Source organism: Carassius carassius, chromosome 27 (genome assembly GCF_963082965.1).
Source record: "Carassius carassius chromosome 27, fCarCar2.1, whole genome shotgun sequence".
NCBI lineage: Eukaryota > Metazoa > Chordata > Actinopteri > Cypriniformes > Cyprinidae > Carassius > Carassius carassius.
In genome coordinates, this window is record NC_081781.1 from 6,531,387 (window position 1) to 6,552,224 (window position 20,838).

General features: G+C 36.2%; 1 protein-coding gene across 1 annotated transcript; it reads left to right on the plus strand.

Moving 5' to 3' along the window:
* Window positions 1-1,541: 1,541 nt before the first annotated feature.
* LOC132106540 (E3 ubiquitin-protein ligase RNF217-like) lies at window positions 1,542-15,483 on the plus strand. Its single transcript, XM_059512302.1, has 6 exons — window positions 1,542-2,542; window positions 9,243-9,473; window positions 9,615-9,779; window positions 12,446-12,647; window positions 13,436-13,507; window positions 14,674-15,483. Exons 1-6 carry the CDS (start codon window positions 1,670-1,672, stop codon window positions 14,751-14,753), a joined length of 1,623 nt encoding a protein of 540 aa, XP_059368285.1. The 5' UTR covers window positions 1,542-1,669; the 3' UTR covers window positions 14,754-15,483.
* Window positions 15,484-20,838: the final 5,355 nt, after the last annotated feature.

The following is a 20,838-nucleotide window of genomic DNA, read 5'->3' on the forward strand; positions in this document are numbered from 1 at the left end:
GAGTCCTATGCATCGTGTTGGGGAGATTTTGTTGTGCACTACTGTACCACTGTAGATTTTAGCTAGATGATGAATTGAGCAAAAAAATAAAAACACATTTTGAAAGAGGGGCCTAAACAATCAAGAACACCCTAGAAACCATTAAGCATCATTGCAAAAAAAAAAAAATTTTTACAATACAGCAACATCCTGGCAACCACCCAGAAACTCTTTGGAATCAGGCTAATGAGTTTTTCACAGGCAAAATCTGCCTTAATCTTTGTATCCAACCTTTTGCATCCACTTAGGCACCAGAAAATATGATTATAGATATCTCAAGGCAGAGGAAGGGAGGCACTCTTTGCTTCTACAACTTAAATGAGCCTCTGTGTAGCACAGGATTTAATTGTTTTGAACGTGTGACGCGTGCTTGAATGCATTCTGTGACATTGTGAAACTTCTTTGGTTCATCACAGATAATAACAGATGGTCACTTCTTAGAATTTTTTTTTAATTAGCCCCCTAACAGACGGATGTTTAAGCATGACTAATATATGTGATTTTGATTTATTAATTAATGACGGGTTTGTGTCACGCTTTTATAAAAAAATTTGCCACACAATAGTGACTATTTGTCAAACTTGTTCAGTTTTAAAAGCCATCATAGGAAGCAGTACACTTTCTGTTTTTGGATTTTTAATTTCTGACCTTTCATGCCTTAAAGATGCTGTTAATGTGCAAATATAATCAAGGACCCTGGGGCCTCTTTATCCTAAAGGAGCTCAACAAGGTGGGGCAGAATGTTGATTCAGCTTGAACAGTGTGCCCAAGTGACCTATTACTGGATTCATTTACGTTTTACTCTTCCAAAGAAACATCACACTCAGCATTTGCTTATGTCGTTATTTTTCTACCATTCTAAGCCTCTGAAGCAGAACCAATCTGAAGCTTGCAAATTGAGATTCGTTTTTACCTTACGCTCGACCTCCCTCTAGTGTCTAGACACATTCAATTAATCAAGATAAGACTGACAGGGTTACCAAATACACATATTTAACATTATAGCCTGCATATAATGAATCATTCTCAGTGTGGTAATAAAATCAAGAAAACTTGTATTCGATTTTATTCCATTCTAAGAATGTTCAAAATTTGTTGTTGTTTTTAATATTGTTGATGTTTCAGTTGTTTAGTTATGTTTATAATAATAAAAAAAAGTAAAAAAGAAAAAAAAAGAAAGAAAACGTATTTTTTTCTGTAACAACATGCTGTACGCTACTACCATTTGTATAATCTGGGCTATTCTAATAATTGTAATTATTATAATTAGATACGCAGCGCATTTAATAGGTTATAAAACAGTAGTATTCGTTTTCACCTACAGAGTGAATTAATTGATCCTACTAAGCTGAAGGATTCTATTAATATTCATAAACAAAGTCTAACGTTTAATAAATATTACGTCAAAGCTGCCTAATTTATATTCATAAGTAAACCTTGTGCCATTGGAACGTTTCCACGCAACGTCAACGTGGCTTAATTAATATTCATGAGCAGTGGCTTCGCCGTAGTAGAATTCGTGATTTCAGACCCGGAAGTGGTGTAATAGTTACTCGGTCTGTGTTTAGTTTGTGAGTTTGAAAGCGGACTGTGTGTGTTTTCGCACAAATGGAAAGTTGACCGCTCGGGAATGGAAGATGAGTCTTCCGTGCGTGTGAATGTCACCGCTCAAAATATGCCTGGTTATACTGGACGAGACGGGGAATCTGTCCATGTATCCAGCGGGACGCGGAGCACTGATTTCGGCCGGGATGCCCGACGCAGCGACGCGAAGGTGCCATCATCATTATCGTTATCCTCGAAGGATGTTTTGGAATTTCATAAACACAAACACGAGCCAGGAGGCAATAATAAAGAAAATAACGAGAGGGAAAACATAAGAGCGGTTGACATTTTAAGGAGGAATTTTGGTTCCACTATCAGAGACCCAGAAGATCCCAAAGACCTGGAGAAAGTAGGATTAGTCAAACTGAACGATCCGGATCATGAAAAGGATGATGAAAGGATGCAATGTAGCACAAAAAGTCTCCAACAAAACATGGAGAGCAACTCAGGATTGGGAGATCCTGATGGGAATCATCATATTGATTATAATATTGATTTGAAGAGCGGTGAAGATCCCAGCCAATCAAAAGAGCACGTTTACTGCACTGTATACTGTATTGCCAATGATAATTATAGGATACCTGTTGAGAAAACAACATCTGATCATCGAGCTACATCTTTACCACCATCATCATCATCATCATCATCATCATCAGATGTGCTGGTTATATCTTCCAGCGACTTGCCAAATTCAGAATTGAACCATGATCACTATCCAGAGCCCTATACAGTCTCTGACCTGATGCTGTCTGGATTAAACAGCTCTTATAACACTGACAACAGCTTGTCTGTTGTGTTAACCTGTCGTATTTGTCTTGATGACAAACAAACCCTACCGCTACACTGTTGCAAAAATGCAGTTTGTGAAGAATGTCTGAAAAGATACATCATCTCACAGGTATCCACATCTATACCATCTCAGTTTTCCTTTTTTTTCAGCATCAAATAAAATCAGGGATGTTTCTTTCTTTGTGTCTGCAACCACCTTTAAAGTGGACTGATGCAAACCTAATATGCCTATAAAATGTCTGTCATCTTAATGTGCATTTCTGTCTTTAAACCCTAGTATAGGGATGGTAATACTGTGATACGCTATGATAACATGTTTATGGTCTTTACAATGTAATCTAAGGTTTTTCGACAAGCATGTTTTGTTTGAAGAGCACCTGTCAGTCAGCCTGATATTGCTTTTTTAATTGTTTGTCTTCTAATTATAGCATGTTTCTGTTTGTTAATGGAGAAGTTCTCCATTGTGTTTGTGAAAACGTTCTCAGCCTGTCCCGTCCCGCTTTGGAGAAGTGATGCGTTTCCGTATTGCTTGGTCTGGCCCACGTGGTCATCATCATAGACTTGGAATTGTTAGTTTTAGTCATTTTAGTACTCCTTTTCCCGCAGAGCAGAGGCCCTTGTTGTGTAACACAATACAGTCATGTCTGTGTGATATAAAAAAGCATGACCATTTCTAAGTTCCTCAGAAAGATACATGACACACCAGCATGTGTAAAAAAAAGATTCTTGTCAGAGCTTTGGTTAAACTTGAAAAAAACTGAACTTCTTTGTATATTTAAACAAATTCATTAGGCATGGTCAACTAGTCTTCCAGCCATTTTTTTTTTTGACATTTTAATTCTGTTTTGATTTGCATGTGGTACTTTAGCTAGACACTTTGCTTGATTAAAAAACCTCGTGGACAAGTTGTACATTTTAAGTTATTTATATTTAAAGTATTAGAAATTGAGATTGGCTGTTTACATTTTGGGGGGTTTTGAGACCCCCAACAGATAGATCACTCAAAAAATGAAATTCTTTCTTCTGTGCAACACAAAAGAGGATATTTGGAAGAATGCTGTGGTCAGACCCCATTCACTGAAAGTATATTCCCTTTTATACTTTCACTTGGAAATTCCACAAACAATTTCAAAGAAATGACAATGAACACATTGAATAAAATTTTTAAATTTTTAAATTGTATGACCTTGTAAAACATGTTGCAATAATGTCTAAAACTTAGAATTTCATACTTTCATTATATGGACAAAAAATGTGAACTACTTTGAGACCTTCATGTAAGCCTAAACTAAAATTATATAGTTTTTCATTATCCCTAGGTTGATTGAAACACACTATATCAGGTTCTTAGAAAGAGGAAGCGGTCTAAAAAAAAGTTTTAATTTTTTTTTTTTTTTGTTCTACCCAGTGGCAGTGAGTCATGTTGCTGGCAAGGGGAGGAAGAAATTGTGCTGTAATTGATTGCTTAATCACTGAGCTCAGCCTCTCTCTGCCCTAATTACATTACATGACTGTTTGCTGGAAGGTCTGTGCAAGGTTTGCAGGCAACGTAGAAACAATTTGCCCTTCTGGAGGGATCTTGTGGTCGTAATCAAGTAACATTGGCTTGACTGTTGCTGCTCTTCTCTCAAATCAGATTTAATGCCCCCATGAATGATCTTGGGGGTCAGGTAGAGGTTGATGTGGTAATGATAGCTGTCTTGTGTGGCCAAAGGTATTGGTCTGGTCTGGTTTTGTCTTATTCATGGCCAAGCAGTCACCAGTGTTTGGTGAGCTCACTTGGTCTGCTTAGCTGAAAGCCTAGACCTTTTTTCTCAACTGTGTTCTGGAGTGCACAGATAGGATGATGATGATGCTGCCAAAAAGAATTTTGTTTATATAGCCGCTTGCAGATATATCGCCACTCCTCCCATTGTAGCAGCGTGTGTTTTGCTATTCATGGGTGTACAGTAAAAAGCTGATTACCTGTAAAACCTGTCTGTTTGAATCGTAACCAGTGACAGCCTTACAGCTGTGTACAGCATCATAACAAGGTGGCGTAATACAGAAGTACTTAGTTTCTGATCCTGGCTACTTGAAAACATGAAAACATCCTTTATGTGAGCATTAAGCTTACAAAAATTTTAAGTGTAGTGCAGTCTATGACTAGATTTGGGTTTTTACTTTGAAAATGATTTAATTTAAAGGGATAGTCCACCCAAAAATAAATTTGTTATCATTTACTCACTCTCATTGTCTTGTTTTGAACCCCATTGATTTTAATTTTATGGACTGTTGCAACTTTCATCAAAATATCTTTCATTTTCGGGTGAGCTATTCCTTTAACGTTTGAGTTAAGTTTTCCCTTTTGTTGTATGATTCGAAAAATCATTTGTGCACTTTTCTACTTTTAAATGTGACATTCAACAATCCTGCTTTCATTGCAGTCAGTTTTAGGCCTGTGTAGTGGATGATTTCAAAAGCAATTTAGATAATAAGAATATATGAGATCAAATGAATGCTGTGAATATGGTTTGTAAGCAGATGAAAGGAAAGGGCGATCGGTTAATGTGCACTTTTACTGAAGAGAAATGGCAAGAGGTTTGCACTACAAAAGACTCATTTAAATAGCTAATATTTAACTTAACCGAGCCACTGTTTCTCATTTCAGCCCTTTGTGTTGGGTTTGGCAAATGGGGTGGCTGGTCTAAATGTCAGGTGCCTATGGCAAGGGCATTTGGTTCGTTCTTAGGAGTAATATTTCAGAATGCTGGCTTGCACTGGGTTCATTAGTGGTTTACTTATTGTTATGTTTAAAGAGACTTGAATAGTTGTAATGATATCAGCTGACAGTCTCATAATGGGACAATTTTTAAATGCTTTTGAAATGAATGTGTTGTGTACCATTCAATATTGAAATCAGAATGAATTCAAAAACGGGATCCAGAACTGTAATCTTAAATTTAAAATGTATTAATAAAACACATTCATGTTGTTGTTATAACATGTTTATGGGCAAATATAAATTGACCTCTAAACATTAAATCATAGCCACCAATAACATATCGGGTATTTTATCAAATAAGTAATTTAGGAGTTTAAGATCTACAAATTTATTTAGATTTTTGTAGTAAATATTTTTAGCAGCATTGCTTCAAAAGAGATGAATAAAGAGAACTTCTCCGAGCTGTCTAGTGTGCTGACAGCGCTTGGCTCTGTAAACTGTTTCTGAGAGTTTTTGTGTCTTTTTAAATGTAGCTACCCTTTAAAGCAGCACTGCCAAAGCCATCAAAACACTGCTTTTGTTACAATTACATAGACTTCAACAATAAATTACTGTCAGACCTCAAAACGGCTGCTCTAAGTAATGTTTCCAGTACTATGCATAAACTGTGACTCCTACAGTCTGCTATTTTTAAATGTTGCTTTAAGTAAAAAAGCAAAGCTTGTTTTCAGCATCATGAACGTATCAAGTTAAAAATAGTTTTTACATGTGATCCAAGATCCCTGCATTCCATTCTATTTTGTTGTGCCCCTGTCCAGCTGTATTTGAACCTAAGCATGCAGTCTGTGTGAATGCCTGCCTAAACCAACTCAGTGTCTGTTGGACCCTAATCATCCTAATTATTCAGGTTTTCCTTAAGACAGACTAATCATTCAGACATCCCAAATTTCCAGAAACATTGGATTAAAATGGCAATTATAGCATTTTTTACTGTATATGAACATATGATGTGCATATGTGTGATGCATTTATTTAAAGGGGTCATATGATGCACATTTTGTAAGTAAAGCCAGTTCTGTAATCAATAGTAAATTATCATCAATTGCTTTCATATGGAGCAGCATTCGCTACACACAGCCGTAGTTCTCACAAGTTCCGCAAGAAAATCACAGATGATATTATTGCGCAATTGTGAAATCAAAGATTGGTAAAAGTTTTACTCTGTTAATAGAAACATTTACAGGGATATCTGCTTCGGCATTGTAAAAGCAGCATTTAAAAGGCACGGTACTGGAGTAATGCCTACATTTTTATGAAAATGTTTTCTGCTTTTGAATTTTTGCTTAGATGGACAATATATGCCTCAGTAGATTTGATATAAGGAATCAGATTGTGTAAACGTTTGTTAGAAGATTTGTATAGTTGGTTTCACTGACCTTTAGTAGACTTGCAGAATAACTGATCCATTTAAAAACTGTATGAATGTATACAGTTTCTGCTCGACCGAATATTACCTACGGCACTTGAGATGTATAAGATGAGGTGATGCAGGAAATCTGCTGAGAAAATAAAAAAATGTTTAGTTACTTTCTATATTGACATGCAACTTACACCATGAGGTGTGTGACCCACCACACCACAGTTTCTCGTGCAGTTTGTCTTGCGTATGCAGCATAGTTTTCTTAAGTCATCTAAGGATAGGACTCTAGATTAATTTCATCCGTACCTGGTTAGGGCTAACATTAGAAACTAGATGTGAAAGATAAGTGCCACTAATACATTTTTATGTCTGTTCTGCACCTTTCCCGCAACAATTTAGTTGCTGTCTTATGTTTACTGTAATAAATCGGATTTATTCTTAGCAGGCATGTGGCCGGCCTCAAAGATTGAGTTCTAGACTCTTCAAGAGGTGGTGCAGGTCAATCAGAAAACATGTCAAAGTTAATACAGGATGCCAGTGTGTGACATGGCAAGGCTGAAAATCAGACTCTCTGTCCATACTGAGAGGATGGTTCACGCCTGCGGTGAGTGCTGAGTGCCGTTATTGTTCTAGCTGTGTGGTCGGCCCATTAGCAGCAGGCTGACATGTGTAAAAAGAACTGGTGGGTGGCCCCGGGGAGTTCTAGCACTGCTGTCACCAGTTGGTGCCATGTAAGGGCTCAGGTAAGGGCTCTCATGGGAGTGCCAGATCTCATTAGAATGCCAAAGTAAACTCCAAGCACACTGGGCTCTCAGAATCTCACCTGCTGCGAGCACAAGATGCCACACAATCAGCCACGAGAGCCCTTCTCTCAACATGGGTATTGTTAGTGCTGTTTACCAAAGCCATCCTTCGCATTAGTCAGGTGCTTCATTTAAAAAATGTCTCCAGCAGCGTCCCAAAACTAGTACAAGCCTGTTCAAGCTGAAGTTATAGGTAAACTAAACCTGTGTCCCTATACATTGTGCACTCAACCATCTAGTGCATGAGATTGAAAAGTTTATTTTGTTATCCACCACAGGAGTCTAACAGGCCCTCTCCATAGGTGTAAAGAAAGCTGAAACAGTTGAGTGCATGAGGTGTCCAATATTTCCAGGTTTTTTTGTTTGTTGTTTTTTGTATAAGTGCATCATCCACTTTTAATTTCACTTGCTTGAATTTTTAGTGTGACTACAAAATTAACAAGAATATTGCACAAGAACCGGTATGCAAATTAGGACGTGCCTTATTTGACTGTTCTCACTGAGGTGATTTTGAAATTTTTTGAGGAGCATTTAGCCTTTTTTGATTTGATAGGACAGTGTATAGAGGACAGGAAGTGAAGTGGGAGAGAGAGAAGGGAGTGGGTTTGGGAAAGGTCCATGTGCCGAGACTCGAGATACCCAAAGCACAATGTCGCTGTATGTTGACACGCTGCCTACGAGGCTGTCGGTGCCAATGATTTTGACATCCTTAGAAAAAAGATCTCAAAGTGATTCTACTTGTGTGTAAATGTATCCATTTAAATTAAATTAAATTAAATTTATGCATTTAGCAGACGCTTTTATCCAAAGCGACTTACAGTGCATTCAGACTATCAATTTTTACCTATCATTTAGCCCAGCAATCCTCAAATCTGGCTCACGAGATCCACTTTCCTGTAGAGATTAGCTCTAACCCCAATCAAACACACATGAGCTTGCTAATCAATGTCTTCTGGATCATTAGAAAATCACAGGTTGGTGAGTTTAATCAGGGTTGGAGCTAAACAGGAAAGTGGATCTCGCGATCCAGATTTGAGGATCCCTGATTTAGCCCAACTGTAGTAGGCTAAGTGATATTTGTGCACTAGTTTGTGTACTAATTTGGACTTAAAGTTAGAATGCATTGCTTCCAGATGTCATGGCAGATCTTGACCAGTCCCTTTTCTTTGTCACCTTAGATAAAGTCCCCTAAATGCTGTTGCTTGAGCATAAAAATAGGCAGGTGGAGAGTAGATTATTTCTTGCAATGGAAACGTTCACTAATCCTGTCATCCCAGAGGGGGGAGCGGGTGAAGATGGGTGGGGAACCAGAGACAGCAATCCTCTCACAGGGCAGGTGCTGATAGTAATAGTCCTGCAGCTGTAGGGTTACACCAAAGCCCTGTTACATGAACAATCAGAATGAAATGGATCTCACTGATCCATGAGATCCCTTAACTCCCTCTAGGAGACTGGGGAAAGGTCATTCAACACCGATCCATTTATCAACAGATCATACCGCATTCAACCTGTGCAAACTAGACCCTAGGGTTCGTTCCTACCCACTGAGCCCTCTTCAATCACATATTACCGTTCTTCAGTGATTGTCTGAGAGTTGCTCGTTGACTTGGAAGTACCTCAGGTACAATGCTGCTTGTACAGTGGCTATTTAAGTTGCTTGTGTACACAGATTGTTTGCACTTCCTGCTTGCTTCTGTCCTCGCTTGTAATCACTGATTAAAACCCATGATTTCCAAGAACACTAAATCAGATTCCATCCGTCACAAACAGGGTGGATTACATATTTAACTGCACTTAGAGTCATGCAAAGGTTTACCACTGCATTAATGCTGCGCTCTTTAACGTATTTGTCTGATTGCATGTTTTTTTTTTTTTTTTTAAGGTTCATGTAGGTCGGGCACACTTGGTGTGTCCCATCACAGAGTGCAGTGGTTTCTTGGAGGAAAGTTTGGTGGTTTCGCACCTGTCCAGTGAAGAGCTGGCAAAATACAAGTACCTCTTAGAGCTGAGCAGACTGGACTTCAGCACAAAACCATGTCCCCATTGTAGCCTGTTTACCTCCCTGAAGAGTCATAGCCAACAGACGTCCTCCAAGAGTGAACATAAGTATAAGGTCTGTTTTTTTCGCTTGTTGTCCATTCTGTAGTTACAATGTGGAATTATGTGTCTAAACTGAATCAGAATGAATTTGTTTGCAAAAAGGCTTTCTTGAGTAAGCAAACTGTGTGTCTGTCTCTTCAAATATTCCTTACAGATTCAGTGCACAAAGTGCCAGTTTGTCTGGTGTTTTAAATGCCATGCGCCATGGCACGAAGGCCTGAAGTGTCGAGACTACAGGAAAGGAGACAAGCTGTTGCGTCACTGGGCCAGCGTTATCGAACACGGCCAGAGGAATGCTCAGAAATGTCCACGCTGCAAGGTAATAAACATGCTCTACAAAAATGCACTATATATATATGAACTAGATTTTCATACATTTTTGGACATGGAAAAGTGATTACTTTATGTACTGTAATCCAATGTTCATAATACCACATTTGGTATGGTATTGACATCATAACCATGAGTATATTGAAGGGTTAGTTCACCCAAAAATGATAATTCTGTCATTAATTACTCACCCTCATGTTGTTCCAGTCCCGTGAGACCTTTGTTCATCTTCAGAACACAAATTAAGATATTGTTGATGAAATCTGAGATTTTTATGATCCTGCATAAATAGCAACAGAGCTACCACATTCAAAGGCCAGAAACGTTGTAAAGAGTGGCACATCGTTAAAATAGTCCATGTGACATCAATGGTTTGACCGTTATTTTATAAAGTTATGAGATTACTTTTTGTGCGCAAAAAGAAAAAAATGATGTTTTTCAGCCATTTATTCTCTTCACCAATTCAACAATCTCTTCTCTGAAATGTAAATTTTTTTGTAACACTATAAATATCCTTACTGTCATTTTTTTGTTTCAATTTAATGCATCCTTGCTGAATTAAAGTGTTAATTTCTTTTATAAATAAATAAATCTTAATGACCCCAAATGTTGATTGGTAGTGGAAGTAATTTGCATATAGTCTTGGTAATCTATACTAGGGATGTCCAGATCCGATCACGTGATCGGAAATCGGGCCCGATCGCGTGGTTTCAGACTCGATCGGAATCGGACGTTACCTCCCGATCAGGACTCGGATATATATATATTCTCATTCATTTTTAACACATCTTTTGTTATGCAGTGGCACAGAGTTAGACCCTTTTGACTCCACACAGAAACAGCAACGCGTGCGGCATGACATCACTTTGTTTTCAAGAGCTGGTGTGAATAAATATAGATTCAAACTCATAAAGAGACATGATAGTTTGCGCATGACCTGATATTTCATTCGGACCCAGAATACAGCGAGATGAACATCACAGAGCGCTAAACTCTCATGCAGTGTGTGTTTCATTCATACTCGAAGCCAGAGCGCACTCTCGCGCTGATATCAGGAAATTCCTAATATGGACAAAAGCGTCCAGCTATGCTGTGGTGCGCACAGGAAAACAGAAACATATGCAAACACGAAGACGTTAATATACGATCACGACAATAAATTGTTCTTCAAGTCATCTCCAGCAGGTGATAAATAAAGTATGAAAAATGCAGTGCTGATTGACATAGTATTTATTACAGTATAGAAACTGTTCTGCATTATTATGTCATAAACAGTGTTTGTAGTATATTAACAAATCATTATTATTTGTTATTGTCCAGCATTTATAGATTTCTAAGCCAATTAAAAGCTAGAAATTAGAGAAAAATTAAAGTTGCCTATACTACCAGTCAGAGGTTTTTGAACAGTAAGCTTAAGGTTTTTTTTTTTTTTTTAAGAAGTCCCTTCTATGCACCAAGCTTGCATTTATTTGATCCAAAGTACAGCAAAACAGTAAGATTGTGAAATATTTTTACTAGCCTAATTAAAATAGCTGTTTTATATTTGAATATATTTCAAAATGTAATTTATTGAACATCCTGGATCTGTTTTTTCGCTCTTCTTTATTCTTTTTTTATGTATTATAGAAGTATCGGATCGGGACTCGGTATCGGCAGATACTCAAAATCAAATGACTCGGATTCGGACTCGAGGACAAAAAAACCTGATCGGGACATCCCTAATCTATACAATAAAGATCAATTTGTAAACATGAGTTATATATAATATAATATCTTAAATCAATCTAACTAATGTTTATTTGCATAACTTGAATACAACTTTTTTTGTTAGCTATTGCTTTACCTAATGTCAGAAGAACCTTATTGTGAAGTATGACTGAAGTCTTAAAAAAACAAGCATTTTAATTAAATTTTAGTCGGAGTGAGGTGGAAAACTCTTGTCACAATTTTAAGTGCACAAATCTTTACTGGCCTTCAGGTGGAAAAACACAATGCAGTGTAAAATATGCCCCATATAAAATAAGTAGGAGTTACATACAGAGTCAATCATTGTAAAAACCGAATGTTCTCATCTGAGATCGTGAAGAGCTATTGTTTATTGTGAGTTTTTATTTTCCTTTCCTCGTATCTAACTTTAATTACTGACTTGGGAAACATGGCATTCCAGTCATAAGACTGGAGTCTGGGCAAAGTGGTCCTGAATTAAAGTTCTTCTTTCCACTGACACAATTTCAAGAGATCAACAAGTTCTACAAAGGCGTAGCTGTTTTCCATCCAGACATGTGCATTCATGGTGCTTTGGAGGATACATCAGAATATGAGTGTTTGGCATAGTGCACATACCTGAGCCAGATACCTAAGGGCTTACTAGTCATCTTTCAGTTGAGAACCTTCCCTTTGTGAAGGAGTTTCTCAACCCACAATACTGAGAAGTGCATTATTTGATGGAATAATTGCAGTGTAATCATTGTAAATTATAATTTTGTGAGCTCTAGGCTTTCATTAATTGAACATGTCAGTCGCTGGCCCAGATTCAAGAAAATTTGCCCCCCTAGCCCACACGTCTGACTGGAAAGTAAAACAATTAATGGCTGGATGGTGTATCAATGTGAATTGATGACTCATTGCCAGATTATTTCTTCTTTATACCAACAGATCCACATTCAGAGAACAGAGGGCTGTGATCACATGACCTGCACGCAGTGCAACACTAACTTCTGTTATCGCTGCGGGGAGAAGTACAGGCATCTGCGCTTCTTTGGGGATCACACCTCCAACCTGAGCGTGTTTGGATGCAAGTACCGCTACCTGCCTGAGAAACCCCATCTGCGCCGGCTGGTCCGAGGCTCTGTTTGTAGTGAGTTTGCAGCAAAGAACACAACTTGATTTATTTAAATTCTTTTGGAGTACTAGGGTTTGCTTTGGAAAAATAACATTGGATATCATTTCATATCATAATGTGTTTTTAGGATTCCAATATACATGTATTTTACTGTATATCAATGTTTCCTACTGGACTCAATCACATTTGGAAATGATAATTCTTTAACTGTACATTTTTTTGTTACAACTACCAAATTGACAATTTTATTTTGCCTAAAACAAAAACCAATTAACATCAGTGTACAGACATACTGTGTGTATATGTAACTGTAAAGTTAAATATGTATACTTTTTAATTTGTATATAGCTGCATTTTTACGCAGACAAACTATATGTCCACTTCTAGGTTATTTCACAAAAAACAATGGTTCTGATGCAACTAGAGCACCTAAAGGAGCAGTTTACACTGTTTCTGAACATGCTAGTTTAGTTAGCTCCCTAATAACGCTAGTTAGTAATAGAACAGAGATATGACAGACTCTATGATATGCTTTCAGTTTGCATATCTGTGCATACTTTATGTAAACCTGTGTTTGAGTGGTGTCCTCAGGCTAGTGCTATGAACCGTAGTATAATTCCCAACCATTCATACATCACAGACACAGGTGTTTGGTCTACAGGTCACAGGGTTCACTTTAACCAACTGACATGCTGAGAAAGACAAATGCACTTCACCATTTCTTTTTAGTCCAGCAGCAGATAAGAATTGTAAATGTGTTTGTCTTTGTGAGCCTGAATGCTTTTCTGTTGCTCGTTTCACAGTGAGTAAAGTGCTGGTGGCTCCAGTGGTCATTGTCCTCGTGGTGATTGTTGGAGCTCTGGCTTTGGTCATTGGTAAGGATTGTGTTACACTTCCTGATTCTTACAAAGCCTGTCAGGAACATGTCTGGGTTGTATTTTATTCCAAATTCAAAAAGATTATGTAATTTGCTTTTTATAACAATTCTGTCAATTTTTTTTTAGCATTTTCATGACAATTAAGCCCTTTTTCAGTTTTATACTGAAAATATAAATGTGGTTGTAACATGAAATACAATGACTTGATTTACAAATTAAAAAATGTGGAAATGCAATATGCATATTGGGTATTATTCAACTGTCTAGTTGAATTAAGGAATTTATACTTTATTTATATATATTATAAAATGTAAATATTGATATGCATCTTGGCAATATTTGTTTTCTTGTCATTAATTTATGTGTTCATATATTCATTTAATGTGGGGTTTTTTCAGTATATAACAGTACTGAGTTTCACTTAAGCTTTAATAAGGACATTAAAAAGTCTAAGGAAATTGCATGAAATTAAAAAAACTTTTTAAGTATTTGAAAACCGTCTCACAAAATGAATTGCACACATTTGGGAATTCTGAATTTGAGGAAAAAACCCTTCATAGACTAAAAAGTGTTATCTTTATAATCATGAAAATACAATTGAAGAATGAATGAAAAATAAATCATATAAATAACTAAAATGTAAAAGTCTTTAATAAAAACAAAAGTCTGTTATTACTGCTGCAAAAGACTCTGCAGTTTATCATTCTGTTGTAAACAGCAGAAGAGATTTGTTCTCCACTTCTGGATGCAAAATATTTTAGCAAAACATATTTTTAAGTTAGATTTTATTTCAGTTAGAAATATTGTGTTCCCAAAAATATCAATATACCATAAAAAATAATTTCTAAATATCAATAGCTCAGCTTCCGCAGAAGTTCTAAAACTGTATTTATTTGTTACAATGAACCTATCTATCTATCTATCTATCTATCTATCTATCTATCTATCTATCTATCTATCTATCTATCTATCTCTCTCTCTCTCTCTCTCTCTATATATATATATATATATATATATATATATATATATATATATATACTGTATTTGAATTTGAATTTGGTAAATTTTTCTGTAAAGCACATTATTGGATAGATGAGTTTCTTGTTTTCAGTCTTGTTTCGGTGTGACCGAGCCGTCCTGTGTTGTGACTGATCTCTCTGCAGGCCTGTTTGCTTTGCCTATCTACTACACCTGTAAGAGGAGGAAGAAGCGCACACAGGGGTCGGGCCGCTGGCTGTGCTGATTCAGCTTGGGTCATCCTGCTCAGGAGCTGGACACACAAACACCCTAAAAATAGCCCTGGGTGCCAAGTGACCGAACACTGGCCACTAAGATACAGCAGTTTTCCTGTTCACTGCATCTCGTGAATATCCTCATTTGCACACTGACCCTTTCCTCCACATGCCGTTTTTGGCATCGTGATCAAAGACTAATTGAGTATATTCTGTTTTCGGTATGTTTTATTTATAAACCCCAAACGGATTTAAATTCAGTTCATTTTTAGGAATGGAACTATAGACTGGTAATAATTTTCTGCAGGATGTACTGTATTATGCTTTGTAGCCACACAGCGTGAATGATTTTGTCCTTCTATCTATTTATGACGTACATCAGATGTTATAATCTGTAAGCGTTTTAGTGCTTGATGATGGAGAGTTGATGAATTAATGTCTGTCCCTCTTGATCCCCTCTCTATTCCTCCCTGCCCTTCATGCTGTGCCAACATCCGCAGGAATTTGCATGATCAACAAAACACGTTTCTGTCTACTGCACTGTGGAAAACAAAGGGTCCAGAATTACAGGGGACCCAGAGCTCCACGCCAAGACATAGGTCATCTGGGTCATGCAAATCAGTACAGTGTCATGCAAAAGTGTTCAAGTTCTGTGTTTGCACAAATCTAAAGCTGTAAACCAAACATAAAATACACTGTGGGGTCAACAAAACCACTCCAAGACCACTTTTGAAAATGCAATTTTGAATCTCTGTAATTTAATATTTAAATTAGTCCACTGCAGTTGTTAAGTTAATAATATAATTTGTAAAAATCTGAAATGTTTTTATCAATACAAATTATATTATCAGCATAACAGTTAAAGTGAAATTAAATGAAAAATGCACATGAATTGAAATGTAATATTTACATTTAAATAATTTCTCTGATAATATAATTTGTAAGGATAAAGAATTTTTTTATGTTAATATAAGTAATAACCTATATATGTAATATATATAGTTTTTATTAAAAAAATTCTTATTAGCATATATATATATATATATATATATGTGTGTGTGTGTGTTATCAACATAACAGTGAAAACATTTGAAATTAACTGAAAACTTGAATTTAGCCATATTTTAATAGTCTATTTTAGCAGTCCTGGATTGTTTTCAAGTCAGCGTGAAATCTAAATTCACCCTATTTACTTTATTTATATTCAACATCTTATTGTGAGCGATTCATCTGTGCATGTGATATCTGGGGATATCTGGGGTTTGAGTGAAACCTGATCGTGGTATCCAGCATGATTTCAGAAAGATCCAAAGAACATCTCGGCATCTGTAGTTCACATGATTAATATCAGAAATATGTGACCCAGAAATTAAGACTTGTTGAGAATATTCATAATGTTGACTTCAAACCCCACACTGAATCATAGTGCATGCCTTTCACCTTGAACAAACTGCTGGATGCAGGAAACATTTTCTAATCAAGTGTATATTATTCTTTGATATGTTCATTCAAATTGAAAGTCCATAATATGGAAATTTTTACATTCATTTCTAGTATGTTTTAGCTTTGCACACTGCTCAAGACTGTCAGCCCAAATAGGTGTCCCTTTGCTGTATATTGCACAGTGTTATAGATTCATATCCACTGCAATCCATTGCCACATTTTGGGTTTATTTCAGTCTTATGCTCTTACAAAAAACACATACTGTAGCATGTCAACAAGTATATAACCTTGACCATTAGACATAGTATATTAGAGTACATGCAATGAAATTTAAACAAAAGGCAATCCCTAAAGCTTTAAGTCCAAAGTCTGTCCCATGTTTTGATTTGAGCTTGCCATTTAATACTCAAACAAAAGCTTGTCTGGAGGAAAGCCAGAAAGAGAGCTCAAGAAAAGTGTTGCAGGAAAGGTTGTAACCATAGAACTGTGGTCTGGCTGGAGGATCAGGAATATTAGTATTAAGGCTTATAGATACTCATTTGGGAAATCCCCTATACAAAATCATCAATGCAATGTTACCTAATTCAACTCTCTGATTATAAGTGGTTGCCAGGTTTCATTGCAAAGCTGTTATCCATGGGATTTTGGAGACAATCAATTATGAAGATGCACTCAGTCCAGTAGTGAATGCCACTGTTATTCTCAGGGAGAATTTCGTCACATCTGCTACACACTGCTTTATCACTCCAGTGCAGATAAATGAATTATCTGTTCGTTTATAGAGGAAGACACAAAAGAAATCGGTCAGAATGTCAGCTTGGGCTGTTTTGTGACATGCTAACATTATAAAACCGAAAGGTTTGACTGCCAGTGTGGTGGCATTGTTTTTATTTTATTTTTTATTGTTCTCCAGAGACGGTGCCTTTTAATAGTGGGATTGAACTTTACTGACAGGAACTCTATGAATGAGTTTATTTTGTATGTTTTGAGAGCACATCTACTGTGTTTGATTTTCAAAGACCGTAATATTTTATTCCCTAAATATACTGTAGTATGTGTCTGAATCTATACCACAACACCTGACTTACATTTGTTTTCTTCTCTTTTTTAAATGCATAATGTTTTTATTATTATTATTATTACTATTATTGTTTCATTTGCTGCTGCACTTTATTTTCAGATTAAAAGAGTCTATTCAGGCCTGCAGACAGCAAATATGTCTTTTTCATATTTAATTAAGAATTAAAAGGAGCTGCCAACATTTGGTCTCACTTGGCTTTTAATTAGTGGTGTTTGCTAAGAACAGTATCAGTATTATAATTGTTAATACTCCGGGTTAGTGATCTGGGGGGGACTACACTGTATATTATTTTGCCATGTCTTTCATGCTCACAATTTTTGCTCCAAATTCACTACTGTTTAGGGTCAGTAGTTCAGATTTAATTTAAAAGTTGTTTTTTTAATGAATACTTTTATTCACCGAGGACACATTGATCAAAAATGACAGTTTTAAAGACATTTATAATGTCACAAAAGTTTCCTCTGTCAAATAAATGCTGTTCTGCTGAACTTTTTGATCAAAGAATCCTAAATTGGTCTGTTTGACTGTTTTCAACATTAATAATAATAATAATGTTTCTTGAGCACCATATCAGCATATCAAGAATGAAGGATAGTGTGGCACTGAAAACTAGTGATGTGCTGAAAATGTAGCTTTGCCAGCAATAATTTATATTCTAAAATATATTAAAATAGGAAACAGTTATTTTAAATAGCAATAATATTTCACAATATCAGTGTTTTTACAGTATTTTAGTGAAATAGAAACTTCTATCAAAAACATCTAAAAATCCAACTGCAAATGTTAAAAAGTTAATCTTACCATGCTACAATGATTTATTCTAAACATGTATATTTTAGCTAATACGGTAGAGCCAGAAAAACAAGTTTACACGTTTATCACGTAGCCTAACAAATTCGTACTATAGCTACAGTAGGTGACTGCATCAAGGAAGTCACTGCTGAATGAAAGCTTACTGCTGTGATTTACATGTGCAGCGAGATAAAATATATGCAAGTCTGACCACACGTTGGAGTAAAATAACTATTGTCTTCTTTTTTCTCATCTACAGAGCTGTTGTCCCTCTCATTATGTGGTCTGGGTGCAGCTGTCAGCTGAACTACCAGCTGTCACTTGCTAAGTTTAGAAACTTCAACCAAGTGGCAGGCTACAAGCTTTTACAATGAAACGCATGAAAGCACATTTTGATATAGCGCCATTATGCCGAATTCCTCATGTCATTCCAAACCTGTATGGCTGTGGAAAACAGAAGGTGTTTTGGAAAATGTTTTAGTTTTTTGTGTCTATATAGGCATAATGGATGTGAGTGGGTTCCAATATTGTTTCTGTTCAATTTCAAATAAAAAAGAAGGTCATACAGGTTTTGGAACGACATTTATAAGGTGAGCTATCCCTTTAAATCAAGGATTGCCTACATCCTTATCTGCATAGCGACCCTGATGTGCCGTTTTCAGCATCTTCCATTAGGATATCATTTTTATCCATAAGTGAAGATCACCATCTGGACACATAGGATTCGACCCCCACGTGTGGTCAAACAACATCAGCAAGCAAAGATTACAACCTGTGTGTCACATGACATGACTCACGCTTTCCTCAGATTTCCTTCTTTGTCCCTCCCTGCTGGTAGTCTCTGATAATGCACATTCCAGTCAGATCAATTTCCTGCCTGTCTAAGCACTTTGTTAGGGTTTGCTGGCCGAGGAGCTGCTTCCTGGGGACAGCTGACTGACTGACATCCTGTTGACACCAGCTCCACCACTATAACAGGCTCTAATAGCACTTCAGGCCAATGAAGAATGACAACGAATATCAATCTCTGTCAGTGTAATACAATAAAAGCGTGACTCACAAGTGTATGTTGTAGTTCTTACTCTTAAAACATAGCCTACTGCAAATATTACTGGCTTATTGACGCTTCCTCGTCTATCAGTAGTTTTTGATTAATTGTATTTATGTTTACGAGTCATGAAAGCCTATAAGCTAAATGAATATTTCAATGAGCAAACTCAAATGAAAATGGGTTGTCAAATAAATGTCATGTTTTGGCAATGATGTTTTTGGGAACTATTGTTTCTTGCGACTTCTGGATTCATATTTGAGCATAATGCTTTTTATTCGCCAAAATTATATATATATATATATATATATATATATATATATATATATATATATATATATATATATATATATATATATATATATTATGATTGTGTTGTTGTAAAGGTTTTCATGTATTAAATGTTTTTTTGTTTTGACCCGACATGTTCGTTAAAATAATATATAATATTAACAAGTAAATGCAACAATTAATATCATTAACTTTTTCAAATAAACACATCTAATTGAAAATGAAAGTAGGATTTTAAACTTATACCTTAAAGCAAAACATCATTGGAAGACATGGCAAAAAAGAAGAAATTGTTAAGTTTAAAAAGCAAATGCCATGAAAATCTCATTTCGTCATATCAGTCAAATAGCTTAATATTTCCTTAGTTCTGTTTACACAAGCTAAGTAGTTGAAGTAGTTTACTGACACCTGGTGGTCAAAAGGAGATTTGAAAAATAATAATATTTAACAAAGTATATGCACGCTTCATTATAAGCATGCATATACTTTGTTAATTTTTGTTTTTCAAATCTGCCTTTGACCACCAGGTGTCAGTAAACTACTTCAACTGCTTAAAAAGCCACTAAATAACCACATTCTGACATGGTTGGACCAAGCAGACCAATAATAACCACCCATTTAATTAAACTGTGCCATTATTGTATGGGATCATCTATTCTGTTTGTACATCCATGCTCGGCGTAATGTAGACTCGTTACAGTTTTAACCTTCCTTATTACAATAATGAAGTTTAATAATTGTCTTAAAGCTCCCGTAATCACGTCAATAAATATTACGTTAGCTCTGTTACATATCAGTAAACGCTTCTAGGCTAGCTTGCCACAAGCTGTAGCAGCATACTTAAAAAATAAGCATGTTCTATTCTGTTATACTCTACCGTTTTAATACTTTATGTTGAATTATTGTTTTATATTAAATATCTGTTAAATTCTGTTTTTCCGTGTCTCACCAGAAGATGCCGCTGTTGACTGGAACGATAATTTAACCGACCGTAAACTTGCTCTCAGGTAAACGTGTCACTCATGACGTCATCGGTGTGGTATGCCAGATTTGAACTTTGAAGATGTCTTGAGTAAATTAAGGTCTGTGGTTTAGATTTCTAAAATTGTTAGATTTCTTAAACATGAATTGCAAATAGTCACATTTGGATTTTGAAACGGTTGCTTAAAAAACCCAAGTTGCTAACAATTTGTCAAATAGGATTACATTGACCACAAATATGAAAGTCTACGTGCTTTAGGAATCAGTCAACCGTTGTAGTGTTTGATCACATAAACATATACAAAGGTTTTTTTTTGTAGGAACGTACGGCTCTTGTTATTTACCATGACATGTATCACATTTGAATATGCTAATTATAACAGTTCCCATTGGTCTGTGGCTGAGGCTGCCCCCGGTAATGGGCGGGGTTTTGAGAGCAGAGAGAGAGTGTGTGTGTGT